Source organism: Triticum urartu, chromosome 2A (genome assembly GCF_056163025.1).
Source record: "Triticum urartu cultivar PI428250 chromosome 2A, HENAU_Tu73, whole genome shotgun sequence".
NCBI lineage: Eukaryota > Viridiplantae > Streptophyta > Magnoliopsida > Poales > Poaceae > Triticum > Triticum urartu.
The window spans coordinates 760,318,422-760,330,857 of NC_141874.1; the positions used below are offsets into that span (position 1 = coordinate 760,318,422).

The following is a 12,436-nucleotide window of genomic DNA, read 5'->3' on the forward strand; positions in this document are numbered from 1 at the left end:
CATTTTCTTAATTCCCAGAAATTTTTAAGGATTTGTGATTTTTTTATATCCCAACTTTTGTGGAAAAGAAAAAAACGAAAACAAAAATGAAAGGAAAAGAAAGAAAGAAACAGAAACAGAAAAACGAAAAAAACAAAAAAACCGTACAAGGAACCTTCTGGACGGTTCCCAAAACCGGTAAAACCGGCTGGGAATGAATCTTCTAGGACTTTCACAAATTCGAAACTCCCAAGGGATTCGAACAGTGTGAGATGGGCCGGCCCGTGTGGTCGCGCACCTGTGCGCCCGACACTTTGAGGCAGTTCCAGATCCAGTAGCCCAATTTGTGCTTCCCGTGCAAGAGGGCCTACTCATGTAGCCCAATTCTCTGTTGGAGATAATCACGATTAGGAAGTCGAGTCCGGCATGGACTTGTAGTTGTGGCCGAGTCGGCTGCGTATAGGTTGAATTAATAGTAGCTATATACTGTATATAATTACGTGGTCCCCCCTGTAAACCCCGATCGAATCGACTCGAGAAAAGCAATAAACTGATAGGTGCGACCGTCGACTTGTGTGTTGGATCGAACAAGCCGGCGGCTGGTTGCTTCGTACGTGCCTGCTTTGTCCTAGCTACGTACGTCAAGAAGAAACGATCCACCTGTGCACAAGCGTATTTGTGTAGGATTCTCCAAGGGTTTCTTTTTTCCTTTGTGCGAATAACCGCGCGTCTAGCGGCGGCGGAAACAAAGAGCGGCGGCCGCCGGTGGGTCGATCTTGTCCGAGATGGAATCTGGGAAAGATGAATCTGATGAGTTATCGACGCTGATACAGGATATCATCTCGCTCGAGAGGGAGCGCAAAGGCTTGCTTGGGAACCTTACTCCCACGATTTCTCGCTGGGAGGATATCCTCTCTGGAACAATAACATGGAAGGGATTCATGGCCGACAACACAATGTCCGTTCCTGTACACAAGAAGAAGAACACGGACTCGCCGCAGGTTAGAGACGACGAGAAAGAACTCGTCGATTCCATCCTCCGAGACACGGAGGACCTGGGCCACCGGCTGCTATCCATGTCACAATATCTTTGGATTTCGCATGCCCGCATCTCCTTGTACACGGCCGATGAGCTGGTTACCACAACATCCATATTAAAGAAAATCTCCAAGGATTTCTACAAGGCTACTGAGGAGGCGGCAGAGGAGAAGAGGAAGGAAGATAAGGAGGATAGGGATAGGATAAGGAACAAGGATGCAGCGAGGGATCAGATGATGCTGACCAACGAATTCTTGCGTCTCTCCTCCAGTGTCCTCGCTAGACCCAGCCTTTACAAGAATGAGTTGGCTATGATGTTTACGGTGGAGGATGAGGAGGAGTATGAGAGGGTGATGGAGGCGGAGAGGGAGTTGGAGAGGCAGAGGGAGAACTGCAAGCGGCGGAGAAGAAAGAAGAGGCCCTCGAAGAAGCCTCCGATTGTGGAGGTGGAGCACGCTGCTGACGAGCAGGAAACGAAATCACAAACGGAGCAACTCAAAGAGTGGATGGATGATGAGCTCAAAGAGTTCAATATGGATCAGTCTAAGAAGGGGTTCTTGCCTGTGTTGCAAGGTATGAAATTGAGTTCAGCTCAATGTCCGACCACGGCAGAAGAAATAGAAGAGATGAGTGTCATCCCCTATGCCTCAGCCATAGGTTCTATTATGTATGCCATGCTGTGTACCAGACCTGATGTAAACCTTGCCGTAAGTTTGGTAGGAAGGTACCAAAGTAATCCCGGCAAGGAACACTGGACAACGGTCAAGAATATCCTGAAGTACCTGAAAAGGACTAAGGAAATGTTTCTCGTTTATGGAGGTGACGAAGAGCTCGTCGTAAAGGGTTACGTCGACGCTAGCTTCGACACAGATCTTGACGACTCTAAGTCACAAACCGGATACGTGTATATTTTGAATGGTGGGGCAGTTAGCTGGTGCAGTTGTAAGCAAAGCGTCGTGGCGGGATCTACATGTGAAGCGGAGTACATGGCAGTCTCGGAGGCAGCACATGAAGCAATATGGGTGAAGGAGTTCATCACCGACCTAGGAGTCATACCCAATGCGTCGGGGCCGATCAAGCTCTTCTGTGACAACACTGGAGCTATTGCTCTTGCCAAGGAGCCCAGGTTTCACAAGAAGACAAGGCACATCAAGCGTCGCTTCAACTCCATTCGTGAAAATGTTCAAGATGGAGACATAGAGATTTGTAAAGTGCACACGGACCTGAATGTAGCAGATCCGTTGACTAAACATCTCCCTCGAGCAAAACATGATCAACACCAGAATTCCATGGGTGTTCGATTCATCACAATGTAACTAGATTATTGACTCTAGTGCAAGTGGGAGACTGTTGGAAATATGCCCTAGAGGCAATAATAAAAGCATTATTATTATATTTCCTTGTTCATGATAATTGTCTTTATTCATGCTATAATTGTGTTATCCGGAAATCGTAATACATGTGTGAATAACAGACACCAACATGTCCCTAGTAAGCCTCTAGTTGACTAGCTCGTTGATCAATAGATAGTCATGGTTTCCTGACTATGGACATTGGATGTCATTGGTAACGAGATCACATCATTAGGAGAATGATGTGATGGACAAGACCCAATCCTAAACATAGCACAAGATCGTATAGTTCGTTTGCTAGAGTTTTCCAATGTCAAAGTATCTTTTCCTTAGACCATGAGATCGTGTAACTCCCGAATACCGTAGGAGTGCTTTGGGTATACCAAACGTCACAACGTAACTGGGTGACTATAAAGGTAGACTACGGGTATCTCCGAAAGTGTATGTTGGGTTGACATGGATCAAGACTGGGATTTGTCACTCCGTATGACGGAGAGGTATCGCTGGGCCCACTCGGTAATGCATCATCATAATGAGCTCAAAATGACCAAGTGTCTGGTCACGGGATCATGCATTACGGTACGAGTAAAGTGACTTGCCGGTAACGAGATTGAACGAGGTATTGGGATACCGACGATCGAATCTCGGGCAAGTAACATATCGATTGACAAAGGGAATTGCATACGGGGTTGATTGAATCCTCGACATCGTGGTTCATCCGATGAAATCATCGTGGAGCATGTGGGAGCCAACATGGGTATCCAGATCCCGCTGTTGGTTATTGACCGGAGAGTCGTCTCGGTCATGTCTGCTTGTCTCCCGAACCCGTAGGGTCTACACACTTAAGGTTCGATGACGCTAGGGTTGTGAAGATATGTATATGCAGTAACCCGAATGTTGTTCGGAGTCCTGGATGATATCCCGGACGTCACGAGGAGTTCCGGAATGGTACGGAGGTAAAGAATTATATATAGGAAGTGATGTTTCGGCCATCGGGACAAGTTTCGGGGTTATCGGTATTGTACCGGGACCACCGGAGGGGTCCCGTGGGCCCACCGGGTGGGGCCACCTGTCCCGGGGGGCCACATGGGCTGTAGGGGGTGCGCCTTGGCCTACATGGGCCAAGGGCACCAGCCCTACTAGGCCCATGCGCCTAGGGTTTCCACCAAGGAGGAGTCCAAGTGGTGGAAGGCTCCCCGAGGTGCCTTGGGGGGGAGGGAAACCCTCCCCTGGCCGCCGCACCTAGGAGATCAGATCTCCTAGGCTGCGCACCAACCCCCCTGGCACCCCTATATATAGTGGGGGGGGGGGAGAGGAGGGATTTCACACCAGCCCCTGGCGCCTCCCTCTCTCCCCGTTACGTCTCTCCCTCGTAGTCTTGGCGAAGCCCTGCTTCTGTGACGCCCTGCATCCACCACCACGCCGTCGTGCTGCTGGATCTTCATCAACCTCTCCTCCCCCTTGCTGGATCAAGAAGGAGGAGACGTCTCCCGTCCCGTACGTGTGTTGAACGCGGAGGTGCCGTCCGTTCGGCGCTGGTCATCGGTGATTTGGATCACGTCGAGTACGACTACATCATCACCGTTCTTTTGAACGCTTCCGTGCGCCATCTACAAAGGTATGTAGATGCATCCAATGACTCGTTGCTAGATGAACTCCTAGATGATCTTGGTGAAACGAGTAGGAAAATTTTTGTTTTCTGCAACGTTCCCCAACAGGAACATCTTTCATTTTCTCTCTATTTTCTGCAGTGGTCGGGCATTGAGTCTGACTCAACTTCACACCTTGTAACACAGGCAAGAACCCTTTCTTTGCTTGATCCATTTTGAACTTTTTCAAAATCTTGTCAAGGTATGTGCTTTGTGAAAGTCCAATTAAGCGTCTTGATCTATCTCTATAGATCTTTATGCCTAATATGTAAGCAGCTTCACCGAGGTCTTTCATTGAAAAAACTCTTATTCAAGTATCCCTTTATGCTATCCAGAAATTCTATATCATTTCCAATCAGTAATATGTCATCCACATATAATATCAGAAATGCTACAGAGCTCCCACTCACTTTCTTATAAATACAGGCTTGTCCGAAAGTCTGTATAAACCCAAATGCTTTGATCACACTATCAAAGCGTTTATTCCAACTCCGAGAGGCTTGCACCAGTCCGTAAATGGATCGCTGGAGCTTGCACACTTTGTTAGCTCCCTTTGGATCGACAAAACCTTCTGGTTGCATCATATACAACTCTTCTTCCAGAAATCCATTCAGGAATGTAGTTTTGACATCCATCTGCCAAATTTCATAATCATAAAATGCGGCAATTGCTAACATGATTTGGACAGACTTAAGCATCACTACGGGTGAGAAGGTCTCATCGTAGTCAATCCCTTGAACTTGCCGAAGACCTTTTGCGACAAGTCGAGCTTTGTAGACAGTAATATTACCGTCAGCGTCAGTCTTCTTCTTGAAGATCCATTTATTCTCAATTGCTTGCCGATCATCGGGCAAGTCAACCAAAGTCCATACTTTGTTCTCATACATGGATCCCATCTCAGATTTCATGGCTTCAAGCCATTTTGCGGAATCTGGGCTCACCATCGCTTCTTCATAGTTCGTAGGTTCATCATGATCTAGTAGCATAACTTCCAGAACAGGATTACCGTACCACTCTGGCGCGGATCTCACTCTGGTTGATCTACGAGGTTCAGTAGTATCTTGTTCTGAAGTTTCATGATCATCTTCATTAGCTTCCTCACCAACTGGTGTAGGTGTCACTGAAACAGTTTTCTGTGATGCACTACTTTCCAATAAGGGAGCAGGTATAGTTACCTCGTCAAGTTCTACTTTCCTCCCACTCACTTCTTTCGAGAGAAACTCCTTCTCCAGAAAGTTTCCAAATTTAGCAACAGAAGTCTTGCCTTCGGATCTGTGATAGAAGGTGTATCCAATAGTTTCCTTTGGATATCCTATGAAGACACATTTCTCCGATTTGGGTTCGAGCTTATCAGGTTGAAGCTTTTTCACATAAGCATCGCAGTCCCAAACTTTCAGAAACGACAACTTTGGTTTCTTGCCAAACCACAGTTCATAAGGCGTCGTCTCAACGGATTTTGATGGTGCCCTATTTAACGTGAATGCGGCCATCTCTAGAGCGTATCCCCAAAACGATAGCGGTAAATCAGTAAGAGACATCATAGATCGCACCATATCTAGTAAAGTACGATTACGATGTTCTGACACACCATTACGCTGTGGTGTTCCGGGTGGTGTGAGTTGCGAAGCTATTCCACAATTTTTTAAATGTACACCAAACTCGTAACTCAAATATTCTCCTCCACGATCAGATCGTAGAAACTTTATTTTCTTGTTACAATGATTTTCAACTTCACTCTGAAATTCTTTGAACTTTTCAAACGTTTCAGACTTATGTTTCATTAAGTAGATATGCCCATATCTGCTTAAGTCATCTGTGAAGGTGAGAAAATAACGATATCCGCCACGAGCCTCAATATTCATCGGACCACATACATCTGTATGTATGATTTCCAACAAATCTGTTGCTCTCTCCATAGTACCGGAGAACGGTGTTTTAGTCATCTTGCCCATGAGGCACGGTTCGCAAGTACCAAGTGATTCATAATCAAGTGGTTCCAAAAGTCCATCAGTATGGAGTTTCTTCATGCGCTTTACACCGATATGACCTAAACGGCAGTGCCACAAATAAGTTGCACTATCATTATCAACTCTGCATCTTTTGGTTTCAACACTATGAATATGTGTGTCACTACTATCGAGATTCAACAAAAATAGACCACTCTTTAAGGGTGCATGACCATAAAAGATATTACTCATATAAATAGAACAACCATTATTCTCAGATTTAAATGAATAACCGTCTCGCATCAAACAAGATCCAGATATAATGTTCATGCTTAACGCTGGCACCAAATAACAATTATTTAGGTCTAATATTAATCCCGAAGGTAGATGTAGAGGTAGCGTGCCGACCGCGATCACATCGACTTTGGAACCGTTTCCCACGCGCATCGACACCTCGTCCTTTGCCAGTGTTCGCTTAATCCGTAGTCCCTGTTTCGAGTTGCAAATATTAGCAACAGAACCAGTATCAAATACCCAGGTGCTACTGCGAGCATTAGTAAGGTACACATCAATAACATGTATATCACATATACCTTTGTTCACCTTGCCATCCTTCTTATCCGCCAAATACTTGGGGCAGTTCCGCTTCCAGTGACCAGTCTGCTTGCAGTAGAAGCACTCAGTTTCAGGCTTAGGTCCAGACTTGGGTTTCTTCTCTTGAGCAGCAACTTGCTTGCTGTTCTTCTTGAAGTTCCCCTTCTTCTTCCCTTTGCCCCTTTTCTTGAAACCAGTGGTCTTGTTGACCATCAACACTTGATGCTCCTTTTTGATTTCTACCTCCGCAGCTTTCAGCATTGAGAAGAGCTCGGGAATAGTCTTATTCATCCCTTGCATATTATAGTTCATCACGAAGCTCTTGTAGCTTGGTGGCAGTGATTGGAGAATTCTGTCAATGACGCAATCATCCGAAAGATTAACTCCCAATTGAATCAAGTGATTATTATACCCAGACATTTTGAGTATATGCTCACTGACAGAACTGTTCTCCTCCATCTTGCAGCTATAGAACTTATTGGAGACTTCATATCTCTCAATCCGGGCATTTGCTTGAAATATTAACTTCAACTCCTGGAACATCTCATATGCTCCATGACATTCAAAACGTCGTTGAAGTCCCGATTCTAAGCCGTAAAGCATGGCACACTGAACTATCGAGTAGTCATCAGCTTTGCTCTGCCAGACGTTCATAACATCTGGTGTTGCTCCAGCAGCAGGCCTGGCACCCAGTGGTGTTTCCAGGACGTAATTCTTCTGTGCAGCAATGAGGATAATCCTCAAGTTATGGACCCAGTCCGTGTAATTGCTACCATCATCTTTCAACTTTGCTTTCTCAAGGAACGCATTAAAATTCAACGGAACAACAGCACGAGCCATCTATCTACAATCAAACATAAACAAGCAAGATACTATCAGGTACTAAGTTTCATGATAAATTTAGGTTCAATTAATTTACTAAAAGAACTCCCACTTAGATAGACATCCCTCTAATCCTCTAAGTGATTACGTGATCCAAATCAACTAAACCATGTCCGATCATCACGTGAGATGGAGTAGTTTCATTGGTGAACATCACTATGTTGATCATATCTACTATATGATTCACGCTCGACCTTTTGGTCTCCGTGTTCCGAGGCCATATCTGTATATGCTTGGCTCGTCAAGTATAACCTGAGTATTCCGCATGTGCAACTGTTTTGCACCCGTTGTATTTGAACGTAGAGCCTATCACACCCGATCATCACGTGGTGTCTCAGCACGAAGAACGTTCGCAACGGTGCATACTCAGGGAGAACACTTCTTGATAATTAGTGAGAGATCATCTTATAATGCTACCGTCAATCAAAGCAAGATAAGATGCATAAAAGATAAACATCACATGCAATCAATATAAGTGATATGATATGGCCATCATCATCTTGTGCTTGTGATCTCCATCTTTCGAAGCACCGTCGTGATCACCATCATCACCGGCGTGACACCTTGATCTCCATCGTAGCATCATTGTCGTCTCGCCAATCTTATGCTTCTACGACTATCGCTACCGCTTAGTGATAAAGTAAAGCATTACAGCGCGATTGCATTGCATACAATAAAGTGACAACCATATGGCTCCTGCCAGTTGCCGATAACTCGGTTACAAAACATGATCATCTCATACAATAAAATTTAGCATCATGTCTTGACCATATCACATCACAACATGCCCTGCAAAAACAAGTTAGACATCCTCTACTTTGTTGTTGCAAGTTTTACGTGGCTGCTACGGACTTAAGCAAGAACCAATCTTACCTACGCATCAAAACCACAATGATAGTTTGTCAAGTTGGTGCTGTTTTAACCTTCGCAAGGACCGGGCGTAGCCACACTCGGTTCAGCTAAAGTTGGAGAAACTGTCACCCGCAAGCCACCTCTGTGCAAAGCACGTCGGGAAAACCGGTCTCGCGTAAGCGTACACGTACTGTTGGTCCGGGCCGCTTCGTCCAACAATACCGCCGAACCAAAGTATGACATGCTGGTAAGCAGTATGACTTATATCGCCCACAACTCACTTGTGTTCTACTCGTGCATATAACATCAACATATAAAACCTAGGCTCAGATGCCACTGTTGGGGAACGTAGTAATTTCCAAAAATTTCCTACGCACACGCAAGATCATGGTGATGCATAGCAACGAGAGGGGAGAGTGTTGTCTACGTACCCTCGTAGACCGAAGCGGAAGCGTTGACGCAACGTAGAGGAAGTAGTCGTACGTCTTCCCGATCCGACCGATCCAAGCACCGTTACTCCGGCACCTCCGAGTTCTTAGCACACGTACAACTCGATGACGCTCCCCGGGCTCCGATCCAGCAAAGCTTCGGGGATGAGTTCCGTCATCACGACGGCGTGGTGACGATGATGATGTTCTACCGACGCAGGGCTTCGCCTAAGCACTGCAACGATATGATCGAGGTGGAATATGGTGGAGGGGGGCACCGCACACGGCTAAGGAACGATCACGAAGATCAACTTGTGTGTTCTAGGGTGCCCCCTGCCCCCGTATATAAAGGAGGGAGGGGGAGGTGCGGCCGGCCCCCAAGGGGTGCGCCTGGAGGGTCCTACTCCCACCGGGAGTAGGACTCCCCTCCTCTTGCCTTGTTGGAGAAGGAAAGGGGGAAGGGGAAGAGGAAAGGGGGGCGCCGCCCCCCCTTCCTTGTCCTATTCGGACTAGGGGGGAGGGGGCGCGCGGCCTGCCCTGGCCGGCCCTCCTCTTCTCCCTTATGGCCCATGTAGGCCCAATAACCCCTGGGGGGGTTCCGGTAACCCACCCCCCCGGTACTCCGGTAAAATCCCGATTTCACCCGGAATGAATCCGATGTCCAAATATAGGCTTCCAATATATCGATCTTTATGTCTCGACCATTTCGAGACTCCTCGTCATGTCCGTGATCACATCCGGGACTCCGAACAACCTTCGGTACATCAAAATGCATAAACTCATAATAACTGTCATCGTAACATTAAGCGTGCGGACCCTACGGTTCGAGAACAATGTAGACATGACTGAGATGAATCTCCGGTCAATAACCAATAGCGGGACCTGGATGCCCATATTGTCTCCTACATATTCTACGAAGACCTTTATCAGTCAGACCGCATAACAACATACGGTGTTCCCTTTGTCATCGGTATGTTACTTGCCCGAGATTCGATCGTCGGTATCCAATACCTAGTTCAATCTCGTTACCGGCAAGTCTCTTTACTCGTTCCGTAATACATCATCTCGCAACTAACTGATTAGTTGCAATGCTTGCAAGGCTTATGTGATGTGCATTACCGAGAGGGCCCAGAGATACCTCTCCGACAATCGGAGTGACAAATCCTAATCTCGAAATACGCCAACCCAACATCTACCTTTGGAGACACCTGTAGAGCACCTTTATAATCACCCATTTACGTTGTGACGTTTGGTAGCACACAAAGTGTTCCTCCGGCAAACGGGAGTTGCATAATCTCATAGTCATAGGAACATGTATAAGTCATGAAGAAAGCAATAGCAACATACTAAACGATCGGGTGCTAAGCTAATGGAATGGGTCATGTCAATCAGATCATTCACCTAATGATGTGATCCCGTTAATCAAATAACAACTCTTTGTTCATTGGTTAGGAAACATAACCATCTTTGATTAACGAGCTAGTCAAGTAGAGGCATACTAGTGACATTCTGTTTGTCTATGTATTCACACATGTATTATGTTTCCGGTTAATACAATTCTAGCATGAATAATAAACATTTATCATGATATAAGGAAATAAATAATAACTTTATTATTGCCTCTAGGGCATATTTCCCTCAATCAGTTTATCATTTTCTATTATTTCTCCCCCATGAGCAGGAGGTGTAGGATCGGAAAGAAGGGAAATTTCTGAGCAAAGGAGAGCTCCCACATTGGGATGAAGTGCAGCAAAATGAAACATTTTTTCATCAAAAACAACATCCTGAGAGATATAAATGCATCCAGATGAGATTTCTAGACGCTTCTAACCTTTGTGAAGATTACTATAACCGATAAAGACGCATTGGGTAGAACAAACTCAAGCTTGTGACAGTTGTAAGGATGGAGATTTGGGTAGCATGCACACTTGAAAACTTTGAGAGAGTCATAATCTGGTTTTTGATGAAACCATCTCTCTAATGGAGTCGTATTGCCAATGACCTTGCTAGGTAAACGATTTATAAGATATGTGGAAGCAATGAACGCCTCATCCCAATATTAAGAGGTATAGAGGCATGAGCAACAAGGGAAAGCCCTACTTCAACAATATGATGATGCTTGTGTTCAGCAGATGCATTTTGTTGATGTGGATGTGGGCAGGAAACATGATGTTCCATGTCTATGCTTCGGAAGAAAGAGTTGAGTTTTTCATACTCCCCTCCCTAGTCACTTTGGACTATGAGAATTTTTCTGCCGCTCAACAAGTTTCCGGTTGAAATATAGAAAAAAAATCAGATTTGAGTTTGAGCAAGCATATCCAAGTAAACTTACTATAATCATCGAAAAAACTAACATAGTATTTTTTTTCATCTCAAAGGAATCTCTGGCATGACCCCATACGTTACTGAATATTAGTTCTAAGGGAGCATGAGACACACATATGACATCAGATAAGGAAGTTGATGACTATTGGCACCACTGTTCAAGAAACCTTCCGATTCACCGATTAATCTTCCGATTTATCACTAATCGGGGGGTGACCGATAAGATTGTGCCTTATCTTTGCCGTTTATCTTTTGGACCGATTTATCATTCTGACAAGCGATTTATCGGGAATCTACCGATAAATCAGACCTATTCATAGCACGATGTTTGCAAAAACTATGTTTATTTATGTTTTGTGGACCTTGTTACGTAATATGTACTATCATCCTATTTTGTTTGCAATTATACGAATAGGTCTGATTTATCGGTCTAGTTGTGGCTAATCAAATTCGTAAGCGGAACTGGTCTAGTTCTGATCGGTGCGCCCTCTGTGCGTCTCTTGAGGACTCGGATCATGCCTTCTTTGGTTGTGTTTTGGCTATGCTAGCTTGGTGTTGTATTGGGTCTCGGTTGGGTTTCTCTTGGGCCCCCCAACTCCTTTTCTGAGCTCCGTGGTATGTCGAACGGATTGCGTGGAGAGAACAAACGCATGTTCTGGTTTGGGTTCTCTACACTGTGTTGGGTTTTGTGGACCACTAGAAACAAATTTACCATCGAGCATGTTTTCCCTAACAACGGCTGATTGTTTATTCAAATTGTGTATGTTCTTGCAATAGTGAAAACTATTGACTAAGGATGTCGATCGGGACGCAACAGAGGTACTTATATCGAGAGTACGGGCTTCTACTTTCTCCTTGACCCAGCAAGATCATGCTTCCCGGGCCTAATCCTCGTTGCGCATCTATCATGGTTTGCTGTAGGTGGTTGGCCTGCGCGCCACTTTATCTTTTCTTTCGATGTTGGCGTGTGTGCCGTGAACCCCTTGGCCTATGTGCATGCTTTGTTGGTTGTTTAGCTTATTCGGACCAGTTGGGTGGTACTCTTATATGTTGGTTGTCGTTTCTTTGCTATTGTGGTTGGTGGCTTTATTTATAAAGTCGGGCGTCTGCCTTTTCCCTAAAAAAGAGAGCGTGAGAGGCGCTAGCGGTGGTTGCTTGGCTAGGACAGGACATGAAATCTCTCACCAAGATCCGTCGCCTAGCATGGAGCTGCGCAACTCTCGAGCTCGAGCCCGATCTGCCGTTGCCGTCTCTTGGAGGGCCCAGCGGCGACAAAGAACCATGGTGAAAATATAGATTTTCAACACAATAGTTAACTAGCATGACAACATGCAAACATATACCATCCAGTAATCAGAAACACAATTGCATGATGTACAAATACTTATTTG

General features: G+C 45.4%; 1 protein-coding gene across 1 annotated transcript; it reads left to right on the forward strand.

Moving 5' to 3' along the window:
• Positions 1-764: 764 nt before the first annotated feature.
• On the forward strand, positions 765-11,839 carry LOC147987959 (uncharacterized). Its single transcript, XM_087542558.1, has 2 exons — positions 765-1,590; positions 11,823-11,839. The coding sequence occupies exons 1-2, from the start codon at positions 765-767 to the stop codon at positions 11,837-11,839; spliced, it is 843 nt and encodes a 280-aa protein (XP_087398684.1).
• The last annotated feature ends 597 nt before the right edge of the window (positions 11,840-12,436 follow it).

Bases quoted from the DNA above. Each gene is read 5' to 3' on its own strand.
- LOC147987959 (XM_087542558.1), top strand. From the start codon at position 765: ATGGAATCTGGGAAAGATGAATCTGATGAGTTATCGACGCTGATACAG.